Consider the following 15,517-nt stretch of genomic DNA (forward strand, 5'->3'; position numbering starts at 1 on the left):
GTGTTCTTTTATTATTCTAAATCTATTTTTTTTTTCTTAAAATATATATTACACGTACACCCGCACCCCTTTTTCATCCCCGCCCCGCGGGGGGGGGGGGGGGGGGGCCCCCCCCGTTACGGTTATACAAGTTGAGTAGAGTCTCGTGATGGGTGTTGACCGCACGATACGCCGAATAGAAACCAGCATCTAGAACCTGTTCCTAATCCAAGTGTTTGGTAAAGGTATTTACATGTGGTTGCCTGTTGGTTGCATCGCATCGTATTCCCTTTCTTCTGCATCCCCGGTTTGACCTTATGCGAGACATACATTCCTTGAGCCGCTGCATCATATTTAGACAGCTGATGCTCTGATATTGAGAATTTGTTCATTGGGCTCGTTGGAACCAGCATAGATGCGTGGCCTGCCGGGAGTCTGATGGAATAACCGCCATAATGGAACTCTCCAAGGTCGCCATCATCGCCGCACCAACCAAGGAGCCCCGAGCAGTGACCAACCCGAGTTCTAGCATAATCACAATATTTGTGCCCACTCTAGTGGTCATTCTCCGATGCCAGCGAGTCCTCGCTGCAGCATCCCTATCTCTTCATATCAAAGTCAGCTGGTTCGCCTGGCAACTCTCCCAGGTACTCCGAATTTTCGCTAGCCAAGTATATTCGACTTCAAAGCTTTTTCGATACTACACGGCGATCCTGGGAAGAACGATATGGAAGACGAAGTCTGTCCAGCGTCTGAGGAAGAAGATTGTTTTCGAGCTCTTCACGTTGATGCTTGGCTCTTCTGGCAACTCGCTGTGCCTACTCCTATTCTGGCCTGGATGGTGGTTTCTGGGAATAACCTGGCTGATCATTCGCTGGCTAACTGGCTAACTGGCTAGTCATTTTCGTTCCGTAAGTGGACTCCAGCAATCAACCGCAATCCAGCCCGCCTAACAAGCGATATTAAGTAGACCAAGAAATACACCTCAGCCTTGACCCAAAGCACCGCGCAGAGAGAAGTGGAATCAAGTCACCAATCAGTTAGCAACGCTTGCGCTATACTCAGGAATAAAAGAAAGCGTTTCCGCCGAGGTCGCGCCTTACTTCCTTCTGATAGTCCTTCTCCGGGTCGAACTCCTGCCAGACACTGGCGGGATAGATGTGTTTATTCCGCTCATACCATCTCCGGTCGACAACCTTAGTGAAGGTTGGGTCGTCTGAAGCCCCCTCCAGACTACTTACTACCGGCTGCGTGTTGGCCGACTTAGCGGCTTGTTCATCTGCGGGACGCTTAGGAAGTGCTGACTCCGAGACTTCGGACACATAGTCGAAGAGGAGCTTGTCAGTGGGACCAGCAGTTTTGTTCATGATGAAGAAGAGGAAGTCGTAGTGCTACAGATTAATTAGCGGTCTATACCATCTAAATACTTGTATTCTAGGAATATCAAGTGAAAGTAATAAGAATGATAGAAAAACTTACGTGGGGGACAATAATGTTCCCTCGAACCATCATAAGATCGTCAACTCCAACACGTGCCCATTCTCTCCTGGCATTGGCCTTTTCACCAACGCCGAGGTCAGCGCCAACCTTTCTGCTCTTATCCAGGAATACCCATATGAAGTCACCCTTCTTAACGCGTACAACGCCTCCCGGGATATCAGTCCCATCGTAGAACACAAATGGTATCGCAATCTCGGTCAGTTTTACAGCCTCCTGTCGCATTAAAAACTCTCGCCGTAAGGTTTCTCTTTCAGCCGCTTCACGACGGAGAGCAGCTTTAGTCACCGCGCGCGGAACAACAGATACTGATGAGTTGGCCTTGAATTTGAGTTTCTTCTCTCCGGACTCTTCCCCATCTTTAGGCTCGTCTCCTCCTCGGCCACTATTCTCGTCGCCTTCATTCTCATCATCGTCATCGGCAAATGAGAGCTTAGTGCCACGTCCTTTGGCGACCTTCTTCTCCTTCTTCTTTTTCTTTCGGGGATTCGAGATGTCGGTGTTGTCGTCTGGGGTGCCGGTGCGCGAACGTTCAGGTGTCTCTAGAGGTGTACCAGTAGCGATGGCATCTCGTGCCTCGCGCTCCTGCTGCTCGATGACTTCGGCGCGTCGTTTGCGGAAGTCGGACAGAGCGACTAAGCCAACGGTATGGGTTGACAGACGCTGTTGTGTGGTTTTATTTTGGGATGTGAAACGAGAGGTCATGATGCAAAAGTTGCAGAAGTTACAAAAGTTGGTAAATAATTGGAAGTTAACCTTATGCTTTGATGCTACATGTTGCCTTAGGTACTTGGGTACATGATGTCGATTGTCTGCCCCACCATCAATTCGCGAGAGCCATGTACCAAAGCTACAATGTGTACATAGCAGTCCGGACCCGCTCCTCTTAGAGTTTAGGTACTTCCCTAAGTACCCGTGAACATGTACATCTAAAAATAGGGGTAGCCCCTTTCACTAAGAGCGACCTTAACCTTTTTATAGATCTAAATCGTTCAATATGTAACCATCTATTTGTATCAACTACCTTAGGGGCAGAAGAGGTGTTACGGTTCGTACGGGATATTGAACAACCGTGTTGACTGCTGTGGTAGGCATCACAGAGGCTTACAAGTTACCAGTAAGGGGCAACGGCGCAACGCGCCGTATCAGAGGCAGTCAGAGGTCACTGAAGAGTGGGGGTATTGTATGAGTATTTCAATAGTATATTGTATGTCTAGGAAAGTAAGTTCTAGCTAGCTATCTAATGAGTGTATAAATAGGGTAGCATTCCTAACCCTGTAGGGTTAGTTGATAGCCTTGCATTTATCCCTAACAGGATGTATATAGACTTCAGCAACAATTATCTTAATTCCTTTGGTCTTACCTTTCATTTCCTTGCCTGTTAAATCCCCGGACCTCTGAGGCATCTAGGACAGAACTTCTAGCTATCAGTAGTCCAGTCTTCGCTTTGTTCAAAGTTCTTCGTGTCCCAGCAAGGATGTATCCTCGCCTTTTGCTCCCATCCTCACAGTGCCGAAGCTGTTAGGAAGGTCAGGACACAGAGCTGGTGAAGGGGTTGGTGATACTATTACGCCATTGTCTATGCTAGCACTCCCGTCTTTTATGGCCTGGATCTGGTTATCCGCACATGTGGCGCCCATCCCCCTCAAGTAGCATGTGACTGAAGGAACGGGAGGCGCTTCAAGGATAACGGTCGAGTTAGGAGAGCCGCTCGTCGAGTAATCCTCAGTTACGATGATACGACCCGTAGCGAGGTCCCTCTGTTGCATGGCTCGGCTCATAATTGCGTAGGCCACTTCCGGTTGATATGCGGGGACCATATGACCAGACTGGTAGACACGGGTGAAGGAGAACAAGTTATGTTGGCGTACTTGTCCTACCGGCGTGGAACCGGGTATAATCACGTCGGCGTACCCAGAATTCTTGAATTTGTCGCTCTGCCCGTAGCTTACGTTAAGACTAACGCGTTCGCCACCGATCCAGTTACAAGCATAATCTCGATCGCCATTCATTATGGCTACTTGTATACCTGAGTCTAGGAGCGTACCGATATCTTCGAGGTAGCCCTTTGGATCCCTCCTCGTGTAGTCTCCTGTAGCGTTGAATGCCTTTCCGACGATATTCGATATATCAGTGTAGTTGACATGTACACCCAGCTTTTCAAGTATATCATGGTTGGCAAGGTAGTCCAAATATTCATTTCCGGGGAACGCGTCCAAGTAGCAATGTGCAATGTCATAAAATGCCGACTTCTTACGATATAAATAAGGGCCCTCCACATTATTTTGGCAGAAATCGCTTGCATCCTCGCATACTTTATTGACTTCGGCATTGTTGCCATACATGTCTGGGTCCAAATCTTTCGCGAGACTAAGACAGTCTTCGATTTGGTCTTGGCAACCTCCTGCTCGCCAGTATGCATCGAATGCACCCAAATATTCCTCGTCGGTAATACCGGAAATATTATAAGGATTCGCGTCATGGGCAAAGTCTAGGCCGGCCGTTTCTTGAACGAACAGATCAATACATCCATTTACGATGCCAAGTATTGTGAGGTTAAGAGTCTCAGCCTCAGTCAAAGAGCCGCTCTGAATCCGATGGTTTTGCTCTTGGATGAAGGCAGAGAAGCTTGGCCCATACCGTCCACCGTAGGATTCCGTCCAGATACTAATCGAATTGTCGCTGGTGTTGTACTCGGTGAAATTCTTTGTCCACGACTGAAGAAAGTTCCAGAAATGTATAGCCGCTATTTCAGTGGTATTTGCAGTCGACTTGACATTTTGACTGCTGAAGTTACCCGGGATAAAAGTATTGTTTCCTGGATCATCGGGATCCGAGAGGACTATGTTGCCAGTCTCAAGATCAAGGAGGCCGCTGGTACGGACATCATAACTAAAGCCTGTTTGGACCGGTTGATCGACATAAAGTACATTGTAGTGTCTATTCCAAGACCAGGGGTTTACTTCCGGCGCAAGATCACGGTTGATGTGACAAGGACCGTTCTCTGTGAAAAGGCCATACAGAGACGAAGCACCTGGTCCCCCATTCATCCATATAACCAGAGGAGAATTTTGGGGATCATTCTGGGACTTAAAGTACCAGAAGAATGTATTGATAGGATAGTCGTGTGAAATCCCCTTCATAGAATTAGGCAAAAATTCTACGTAGCCGGCGTATGAGGCAGTATCACCACATACTCCTGCCTAGTAGAAAAAACCGAGGTTGTCAGCCTTACGATCTTAGAAAAGTTGAAATATAATAGAAAAGTAGTATTCCAATTACTTATGATAGGCAATAAACATACTGGGACTTTATTAGAGGAAACCTTAACATCATTGAAACCGGTAGAGTCATTCGCGTTATGCTGCGCGCTGGCAAACAAGCCAAGGTAGAGTGTAATACTAGTCCATAAATACATGTTTTAGTATATTCGGATGTAGAAGAGGGTTTATTTAGGTATATTGGTCTCTGACTTTATTGTATGACTCAACTATTCACTTTGTTAAAATAGACTGCACACTGCTCCTTAGATCCATCGAGACCGGCGAACAAGCAGACGAAGTCCCATTATCCTACCCGATTGTTTCTGACAGGTTGTTTCTGGGAGGCTTGTCTATTTTCCCTTAGTTTGGCACATTACATGTCAGTGGCTGACTATACTGTGGAGCTAAGGTGAAATAGATGATGGATTATCATGGCGTTGTCACTAGTTCGGGCAGTAAGACATACACTTCCGTGTTTTTGCTTCTTGTTCACTAATGCAACCGATCATGTTTTTAATTTAGCCTCGTACGTATACGGCATAGGATCTTCCCGATCTAGACTCGCATACTCCTCTTTTTTTTTTTGGAGACTTAGGTTGATCTCGATTTGCTCCACGGTATTGAAGAGACATAAGTTCGCCCACGAGTGTCCACACTACCATGTAGTAAGCCGTTTGCGAAGGCATCGTGACTAGCAACATATTTCATTCACTTACGTCAGAGCTTACACGGGTATCAGCTTCCCCTCATCCCCGAACTGACATTGCATTTTTGTACCACTGCGGATCACCCTACGCCACGATTGGGCGTCGCGGGGATCCGGGAATCGAATCGCACTACGATATGCATGGGCATAATATTGGTAGCACAGGAGCCGTTATTGTCAAACAACATCATTGTGGCAAGCTGGATCTCAATATCCCTGGTAGATAGAAGAGTGATCCGTTGGAGATGCTAAATGAACGGATATTGCACAACCAATCCTAACGCAGTCCTTTGCCGTGAAGTGAGGCGCATTCTGGAGAGGCTTAACTATCCTGACACAGCATAATTTTTTTTGGAGTATTTCAGCTGTAATCGGACCATAGATCATAGACAGAAAGGGACAAAGTTTGGTTACACAGATGGGTTCAGGTACGTGAAGATGGGTTACATTCAAAAGATTGTTAGTTGATATTGAAAGATATAGACGCCTCGAACGAGTAATTATAACCATCGTATAGTATTGATATTAATGTCTTACACTACCTATGCCATACATCGATCAGAGCAAGAGCCATTTCGGGATATCGCTATAGGAGTGAAATTAACTGGTTGATAGCTATAGGTATCATCAACAATACCTTTATTGTCGATCATTTAATGCATATGCATCCTTTTACATGCCCGACTCCGCCAACGTCAAGACACTGGATTCATCTATGGAAGTCGTACAACAACGCACATCAAACCTGTTTTTCCCGGTCTCATTCAGCTTCCTGCGTCTCACTATTGGCGTTACGCCTGCGGATTGACCGCTTCGAATAGTGTATGATACGGTGTGCGAACGAAAGGATGACCCGTATAGGAAAGCAAGTTTAGTAAGGTCGCTGGGTATAAATTTGAGCCTATACGCACTTCAAAAAATGGCAGTCCCAGACAGTTTTCACCATACACTACTGACCTCCAAGAATCATTCACCACTGTCTATTCAACTAGATCGTCAGATATAACTTCTACTCTTTAACGATTCAACTACTACCCAACCATGGCAGCCACGATTCCGACTACAAAGAGCATTGGCAGCGTTGGCGGTTGGTTGCCCCCCAACTCTAATGTCATGCTTGACTGGGTCAGAAAACTCGTCAAGAAAGTAGACGATGCTCCTAAAACACCTTATCGCGGCAGGCCCGGTGGTTCGTTTTATCCTCCGGAAGTCAAAGAGCTCCAGGATTTGATTGAAAGTACTGTGGAGCATCGTATGTTGGCGTCGGCTATGTTTGATGAGGTTCCCAATAAGCCTCCTTATAACCGCGATCCGAAAGGGACTAAAACGATTCGCGGCTATCGACATATGCTTAGAATAATGAGCTGCATCATGACCAAGGTTGCTCCAGAGTGGAGCCAGGATGGTTACGACAATGGCTTGATTGGCTTCCCGTTCAACGCCATCCTAGATTGGCCCATGGCTACCCCTAGTGGGTATGCGTTCTTTCTCAAAGCAGATGTGAACGAGAAATTCAAGAACATCCTTAACACCTGGAAGACGAATATCCTTGTGACCGAAGTTTCCAGGGATTTGGTTCTGACTAAGGAGCCCAATGGGTGGTTCAGCGAACAGGCACTAAAAGTCCTTACGGAGGATAGCAACCCCACGACGGAGTCAGATCCTATACCATTTGACGTACTCTTCAAATGCGACAAGACAGACCCCCACTACGGATTTGCTTCATGGGATGACTTCTTCACTAGAAGCTTTAGGAACATGGATGTGGACCGACCTGTTGAGGAAAAGGAAGATGAATATTGGGTAGTGACCTCGTGCGAGTCCAAAATATTTTCCATGCAGAGGAATGTGAATAAGCTAGATAGCTTTTGGTTGAAAGGACAACCGTATTCGGTGAAAGAGATGGTGGTGGGACCAGACGACTCGGAATTCCCAGACGACACTGTGGACAAGTTCGTCGGCGGTACCGTCTATCAGGCTTTCCTCAGTGCTACTTCTTACCATCGCTGGCACTCGCCGGTGAAAGGAAAGGTTGTATATGCTAAAGTCATTGATGGGACTCTATTTTCCGAACCACCCATTAATGGCTTCTATAACCCCGATGACAACCCTGACCACAAGCCTGATCCCGCCGGACCTGACTTATCCCAAGGTTACATCACTCACGTTGCAACACGTGCCGTGTACTTCATTGATACAGAAGGTCCCGCTGGTTTGGTCGGCGCTGTCTACGTGGGTATGGCTGACGTATCTACATGTGAGATCGGAGCGAAATTCAAGAGGCTAGAAAAACAGGTTGGGCTTACGGAGGAGGGAGTTGAAGTCGAGAAAGGAGAGGAGATTGGGATGTTTCACCACGGCGGTTCCACTCATTGCCTTCTCTTCGAAAAGGATGTGAAATTGTTATTTGCATTTGAAACTGGCTTAAAAGATGCTGACAAGAACTTTCCAATTCGGAGCAAGTTAGCTCAGGTTCAGCAGTAAGTAGTGCGATAAGGTTAACGAAAAAGGAAAAAGAACGCCTTAAATGTTATTTCAGTAACTTTAGACTAGAATTTGAGAAATTAACAGTCTTACGCCCGTTTACGCCATTAGCGCCATATAACACATAGTCCGTATGCTTATATTTATAAGTTACAAGTGTAATATTTTTTTATCTCAGGTGACTTTAGACCTAAATCTCGTGGAAGCGGGCTTCGCCTGCTCCGGCGCTACAAGCGCCACGCAAGGCATGGCTTATGTGTTGTTAAACAACCGATACACACAGTTAAGTAATAATTGAGGCAATATTGATGTAATTATTGATGATTTGATTGTATGTTGTAAAGATTGTAAAAGCGTGTGAAATGCGTGTAATTTTATCTCAGTAGCTCAGACCAGAATTTGAGAAGCGGGCGAAGCCCGCTTGCGCCATAGGCGCTACAAAACGCATGGTTTATGTGTTTGTATTTGTGGGTTACGAGTTAAGTGTTTTTCGAATTTTGGTTTAAATTAATTTAAGCGTTAAAGCTGTAAAATGTTAAATAAATTGATTTATTAAATTAATTAATAAAAATAAAACATTATTATTTTTATTTTTACAAATATTTAAAATAAATTTAAATGTTTAAATAATATGTAATAAATAATTATATATTAAAATATATTAAAATATATTTTAAATATTACCGTTAAATAAATTTATAAAATTTTAAAAAATTTATTTAATTTTATTAATTAAATTTTAAAAAAATTTCTTTTTTAATTTATTTTTAACATTTATTAATTTTATTTATTTTTTAAAATTTATAAAAAATATATTTGAAAATATTTTAATAAAATTATTTATAATTAAATTTTTTAATAATATATATTTTATACGTATTATATTTTTATATATTTTTTAACGCAATTAATAATTGTAAATGTTTATATATTTTAATTTAATTTATAATTTATTAATATTTTTTTTAAATTAATTAAATGGTTTAATAATTATTATATTATATAATAATTATAAAATTATATAAAAATATTTTTGATTTTTTAATAACTTTAAAAATAAATATAATTTTTTTTATTATTTATAATAAAGTTAATAATTTTATTTTTATAATTAATATAATAATTATATTTTATTTATTTATTTATTATTTTATAATATTTTAATTTTAAGTTTAATAAAAATTATATTAATTAAAAATATATAAAAGTTATATTTAATTTAATAATTATTATAATATATAATATTAAGTTAATTTTTTTTAATATAAATATATAAATTTTAATATTAATTTTTTTTTATATAATAATAATTTTTTTAATTATAAAATATAATAAAATTTATTTTATATTTTTATTAAATAAATTATTAATTTTATTAAAATAATTAAATTAAAATAATTATATTAATTGTTTTATATAATTTTTTAAAGTAATAATATTTAAATATTATTAAAAAAAATTTAATAATATTATAATTTTTTTAATTAATTAATTATTATTTATATTATTAAATAAATTTTTTATATATTACAATTAAAACATTATTATCCGGGTTATGTTTTAATTAATAATTAAGTTATATTTTTTTTTTTAAATCACGTGATACGCCCCCGTATTTTTCGGCCAATCAATTTACACCATTTTAACCTTTAAACTTATACATATATTTTTACATATATACTCATTTTTTAATTTAAATAACTTTTTTAATATAATTACTTTTTTTTAAAACATATATTATTAAATAACCCGTAAAATAAAAAAAATAATAGTATTAATTGCATTATAATAACCATTTAATTTAATTTTATATATGTAAATAAATATTTTATAATTGTTAATATATAAATGATACGGTTAAAGTTTTACAATATTATATATAATTTTACTACTTTTTATAAATTAAATAAATTATTTAAAATAATGTAATTAATACCATAATTTTTTTAATTTTATATGTTATTTAATAACATATGTTTTAAAAAAAAAGTAATTATATTAAAAAAGTTATTTAAATTAAAAAATAAATATATTAACATTAATATATGCATTAATATATATAAAAGTACGTATTAAAATACGTATTTATTTAAATCGTTTTTAAAAGTTTAATTGGTTAATAAAATGCGGGGAAATATCACGTGATTAAAAAAGTACGTATTATAACTTAAATATTAATTAAAACATAATTTAAATAATAATACTTTTATTTTAAATGGTATATAATATTAAATATTATTTTATATTTAAAAAAATAAAATATAATTTAAATAATTTTAATATAAAAGATTTATAATAAAATTAATATAATATTTAATATAATATTTTAAATAAATAACATTAATTTAAAAAAAAGTTTTATTTAAATAATAATTATAATTAAAATAAAATAAATAAAAAATACGTTTTTTATTATATAATTTTTTTAATATTTTTTTATATTTTATGTTTATTTTTTTATACATATATTATAATTTTTATATAACGTTTTTTAACTAAATGCGCGTTTTTTTATTGGTTAAATTTTACACCGTTTAATAATACTTTTATTTCCCATTTTATTTTAAAACTTTTTTTACGGTTTTTTATATGGTTTTTCAATTAATTTAATTTAATTTAATTTAATTTTAAATGATATTATTATTTAATTATATATAATCATTTAAAAGTAAAAAAATTAAAAATAACGTTTTTATTATATAAAATTAAAAAGTTAATTAATAAAATAAATATTAAATAAAAGTTATGCAATTAAATTAAATATAAATTTAATTAATAAAAAAGCGTGCATTTTAAAAAACTGGGGATTATGCGGGGTTAACATAAAAAATACATGTATATGTAAATAAAATTATATAAAAATACATGTAATATTTATACAACTTTCGCGTGACTTTTATTTTAATAAACTTAAATTAATGACGTAAATTTTATTGTACTTTTTTTGCCATACTTTTTTTTAATTAATTACATTTTTAACTTATTTTTTTTCATAAATTTCGCATTTTTTAAATTTAAAGTCATTTAAGTAATTTTTATTACATTAAATTATTTAATATTAAAAATAATATTAATAATAATAATATTAACGCGTTTAAAGTAAATTTTAATTAATTTAAAATATTTATTAATTTTATTATTAATAAATATACGCGTTTTAAAGTTTTTTAAAATGTTAAAATTAATTATAACATTAATTATAACATTATAACCCCGGTTATAACACCGGTTATAACGTTTTTAAAAATATATTATTAATTTAAACGTTAAAGTTTATAATATTATAATATAATGTTATATAAATATGTAAAATAATATAAAAGTTTAAATAATTAAATTATTAACTTTAAATAAAAAAAAAGTTATTTTATATGTGGTTATAAATGTAAACATGTAAATATAAATGTAATATAACATTTTTAATGTTATTACGTATGTTTTTAAATATTAAAGTTTACGATATTATAACGTAATATTATATAAATATATAAAAAAACTAAAAAAGTAAAAAAAGTATAATATTAATTTTAAATTATAAAAATAAAAGTTATTTTATATGTTATTATTAAATATAAAATTATTGTAAATATAAAGTTTAATTTTTAAAAAAACTTATTTTAACGTGGTTAAAAACGCTTAAATTATTTTAAATTAAAATTTGTTAAAACTTACACTTATGATTTATAAATATAATTATACGGGCTAAGCGTTTATATAACGTTTATGGTATAATTAAACGTAAGCCCGATTTTTTAACAAATTTAATTTAAACCATTAAAATAACGTGACTTTTAATTGTAATTAAACGATGTAATTATTACTTAAATAAAGCTTTTTTATTACCGAGTTAATATTAATCTTTTAAATATTAAATTATATAAATAAATTAATAAAAACTTTTTTAAAAAATTTAAACTTATAAATATATTTATTATATAATTTTATAATAATTTTATAAAAAATTTTATATATATATTTTTTATTAATAAATTAAAGTTTATTAATAAAAATTATATTAAATAAAAATTTAAAATTTATATTTAAAATACGGTAAACGTTATAAAAAATTACGGAATAATTTTAATAATTTAAAAGTAATAATATTTAAACATTTTTTAAATAAAATAATTTTAAAATTTAAAATTTAATTATTTTTATTTATATTAAAAGTTTTAAAAATATTATTAAATTTTAACATATAATAAAATTTATATTAAAAAAAATAAAAGTAATTATTTATTATATTATTATAAATGTAAATATTAAATAAAATTAAAAACGGAATTTAAAATTATTTAATAATAATTTTTAAAAATAATTTTTTAAAAGTAAAATAAAATTTAAATTAAAAACATATTTATAAAAAAATCCTAATAATTTTATATTATTTAAAATAATTTTTTAATTAAAATAATAAATAAATAAAATAAATAAAAAATCGGGTTTAATATATTTTATTAAATAAAAAAGTTACGGGTATAAAAACAATTAATAATATTTATAAAAACTATTAATATAAAATATTATAAAATTAATAAAAAGTTATAATAAAAATTATTTATAAATAAATATATAAATAAATATAAAAAATATAAAAAGGTTTAAAAATATTTAAAATTATAAAATAAATTAAATATTAATATATATTTTAATAATTTAATTAATTATATATTTTATAAATAAATATATTAATTTTTATAATTCTTTTTTATAATTTATTAACATATTTTATAAATTCGTTTTAAAAAAAGAATTTAATAATATATTACATTTTTAAAATAAAATAAAATTTTATTTTTTTTAAAGTTTAAAAGTATATTAATAAATAAAAGTTTATTTTATTAAAACTTTTTTAAAAAAATTAAAATTATGGAAAATTATTATATTTAATACAAAAATAATGGCAAATAATTAAAGATATATATATATAAATAATTAAATTTATTATATAATTTAAATTATTTATTAAAAAGTAAAAATTAAAAAAAATTAAAAAATAAAATTTTATAAAACAAATTGTTTTAAAATTAACAATAATAAAATAATTAATAAAAATATTATTTTTATAAAATATCAAATAAAACTTTTATTAATATATAAATTATAAAAAGTATATAATTTAAATAAAGTAATTTAATATTTAATATATATTAAATTTAATTAATAATTATTTAAAATTAATTTTTATTTTAATAAAACATTAATATCCGGGTTATTTTTTTTGTTATCCGGGTTACTTTTACATTAAAAATTAAGTTTAACCAATTAAACGCTTTTTTTTCGGGGGTTTAAACACATATTTTTATATAAGTTTAATATTTATATAACGTTAATCATAAATTAATAATTTACATAAATTAAAGGTTTATAAATATAAAACTTATTACTTTTTAATTTTAATAATTAATTACTTAATTAATTTATAATGTTTTAAATAATAAAAAAAATTAAAATAATTTTAACTTTTAATTTTAACAATTAATTACTTAATTAATTTATAATGTTTTAAATAATAATAAAAATTAAAATAACCTTAACTTTTAATACTATTAAATAAAATGAAAATTTTAATATTTAAAACGTTTTACGTTTTTATAATATTTTGTTTAAAACGTTACGCGGTAAATTTAATAGTTAAAATTAATATATTAATATAATAAAACCATAATAAATATTAATTAAATTAAAAAAACTTTACATTTTTATTTAAATATATTTTTAAAAAATATTATTAATTAATTACGTTTATACCGATTAAGTTAATTTTTTAAAAACAATTTACCACTTTTTTTGTATAACTTAAACATATATTAATACTTTAAAAAAGTTTTTTTAACATTTTAATTATAAATAAAATTAATTTTAATTAAAAAGCCATTACCGTTTTTATCTTTACATTTATTAAATAAATTATTACATGTAAAATTAAATTAATACTTTTTTAAATAAACCTGTAATATATTTTCAAAAGCTTTAAAAACAAAAAATAACTTTTAATATTTATCGGATAAATTTAAAATTTAATTTTAAAATAATTTAAAAATTATAAAAAACTTTCGAAAACTTTAAAATCCATTAATTAAAACTATTATAATTAAATTAAAATATTAAAATATATTATTTTATTATTAATTATAATATTAATTTATAAAGTTATAAAAATTACAAGACTTTTATAATAACGGTAAAGTAAAATAAAGTTATATTATTTTATTAATACATTTAATTATTAATTATTTACACTTATTATATAAAATAATTTATATATAAAAACTATTATAATAATTTACAATTAACATCATTTATTAAATATTATTATTTAAATCAAAAGATATTTTAATTTATATAATATTTAAAACAATTTTTATTACTTTTTTAAAAAAAGATTTTTATTTTTTAAACTTTTTTAATATTTAATTATTTTATTTTTTTAATTATATTTTATACTTTTATTAATATTTAAAAATAATTTAATTAAAATTTTAATATATTATATAAATTAATTAATTTAATTTAAATAAATTTTTTTATTTCGAAAAAACTTTTAATTTATATAAACAATATATTAAAAGTTTAATATTTACCATTTTTATATATATAAAACATTTTAATAACTTGTTTTAAAACAATTTAAAGATTTAACATTTTATTAAATTTATAATTATTTTATTTAATAAAGTCATTAACTTTAAACTTAAATTAAACTTTGTATTAAATTTAATGCCATTGTTTAATGATTTTATAATAAATGAAAAAAATAACTTATATTTAATGTGGTTAAAGTTATGGAAAATAAATATATGTAATTATAAAAGGTATTTACAATAAAGTAAAAAAATAAACGTTAAAAATACAAACGCCAAAAGTTGCGTTATTTAATTTTAATATAATTTATCTTTTTAATAATGGTTTTTATACCATTATTAAATTTTAAAAACCTTAAAAAGTATTTATTTTTGTATAAAAAGATAAAGATTAAATTTATGTTTAAAATAAGCTTTTTAATTAATTAAATTAAAGTAATTAAAAGTATTTTAACTTAAAGTTTTTATTAAATTAATATTTGATATAAAGTTTAAAAATTAACTATTTTATGTTTTAGCCAAAAGTGTTATTATAAATTTAAATTATAAGATAAAAAATATATTATTTAATTTATTAATTAAAACTTTTTCATTTTATTTTTTAAATCTTTTTTTAAAATTGGTTTATAAATATATAACCGCATTATTATAACATGGTTTTAAAAATAAAATATAATTTAATATAAAACGTTTTATAAATTAAAATTATTATAAAAATATGTTAATAAACGTTTGGCTTTTATCCGGAAATATGTAAAAAAACATTTTTTTAAATTAAAAACGTTAGTTTTTTAAATAAATTAACAGTAATTTTTAAAAAAAATTTAATAAACGTAAATGTTTTATTAAAAAATAAGCCATTTTTAAAGATTTTATACTTAATTTAATTTATATATAACTTAATAAAACGTAAATTTTAAAACGAAAAATTATTTAAGAAATATATTTAGTTAAAGGTAAAATTAATAAAATATTTGAAAATGTTTTAAGGTTTATTTAAATAA

The 15,517-nt window shown here is 29.4% G+C and overlaps 4 protein-coding genes across 4 annotated transcripts; 2 read left to right on the top strand and 2 right to left on the bottom strand.

Annotated features, from left to right (window-relative positions):
• The first annotated feature begins 114 nt into the window (after positions 1 to 114).
• F4817DRAFT_126946 (uncharacterized protein) lies at positions 115 to 1,033 on the top strand. Its single transcript, XM_049297701.1, has 2 exons — positions 115 to 890; positions 950 to 1,033. The coding sequence occupies exon 1, from the start codon at positions 435 to 437 to the stop codon at positions 867 to 869; it is 435 nt and encodes a 144-aa protein (XP_049158354.1). The 5' UTR covers positions 115 to 434; the 3' UTR covers positions 870 to 890; positions 950 to 1,033.
• On the bottom strand, positions 955 to 2,277 carry F4817DRAFT_126943 (XAP5-domain-containing protein). The gene is made up of 2 exons (XM_049297700.1): positions 1,459 to 2,277; positions 955 to 1,370 (listed from the first exon to the last, which is right to left on the bottom strand). The coding sequence occupies exons 1-2, from the start codon at positions 2,179 to 2,181 to the stop codon at positions 1,041 to 1,043; spliced, it is 1,053 nt and encodes a 350-aa protein (XP_049158355.1). The 5' UTR covers positions 2,182 to 2,277; the 3' UTR covers positions 955 to 1,040.
• Positions 2,278 to 2,655: 378 nt separating this feature from the next.
• On the bottom strand, positions 2,656 to 4,779 carry F4817DRAFT_339789 (carboxypeptidase S1). Its single transcript, XM_049303586.1, has one exon. It carries the CDS (start codon positions 4,617 to 4,619, stop codon positions 2,928 to 2,930), a length of 1,692 nt encoding a protein of 563 aa, XP_049158356.1. The 5' UTR covers positions 4,620 to 4,779; the 3' UTR covers positions 2,656 to 2,927.
• Positions 4,780 to 6,187: 1,408 nt separating this feature from the next.
• Positions 6,188 to 8,055, top strand: F4817DRAFT_126954 (Phophatidylserine decarboxylase-domain-containing protein). Its single transcript, XM_049297702.1, has one exon. The coding sequence runs from the start codon at positions 6,487 to 6,489 to the stop codon at positions 7,927 to 7,929; it is 1,443 nt and encodes a 480-aa protein (XP_049158357.1). The 5' UTR covers positions 6,188 to 6,486; the 3' UTR covers positions 7,930 to 8,055.
• The last annotated feature ends 7,462 nt before the right edge of the window (positions 8,056 to 15,517 follow it).

This window comes from Daldinia loculata (genome assembly GCF_022478755.1).
Source record: "Daldinia loculata strain CBS 113971 unplaced genomic scaffold F4817scaffold_29, whole genome shotgun sequence".
Classification (NCBI taxonomy): Eukaryota; Fungi; Ascomycota; class Sordariomycetes; order Xylariales; family Hypoxylaceae; genus Daldinia; species Daldinia loculata.

What these genes read in the sequence shown, in the direction of transcription:
- F4817DRAFT_126946 (XM_049297701.1), top strand. Translation starts at nt 435, where the DNA reads ATGGAACTCTCCAAGGTCGCCATCATCGCCGCACCAACCAAGGAGCCC.
- F4817DRAFT_126943 (XM_049297700.1), bottom strand. Translation starts at nt 2,181, where the DNA reads ATGACCTCTCGTTTCACATCCCAAAATAAAACCACACAACAGCGTCTG. An exon ending in GGAACATTATTGTCCCCCAC is followed by an intron (nt 1,371 to 1,458) that starts GTAAGTTTTTCT and finishes ATTAATCTGTAG; the next exon opens with CACTACGACTTCCTCTTCTT.
- F4817DRAFT_339789 (XM_049303586.1), bottom strand. Translation starts at nt 4,619, where the DNA reads ATGAAGGGGATTTCACACGACTATCCTATCAATACATTCTTCTGGTAC.
- F4817DRAFT_126954 (XM_049297702.1), top strand. Translation starts at nt 6,487, where the DNA reads ATGGCAGCCACGATTCCGACTACAAAGAGCATTGGCAGCGTTGGCGGT.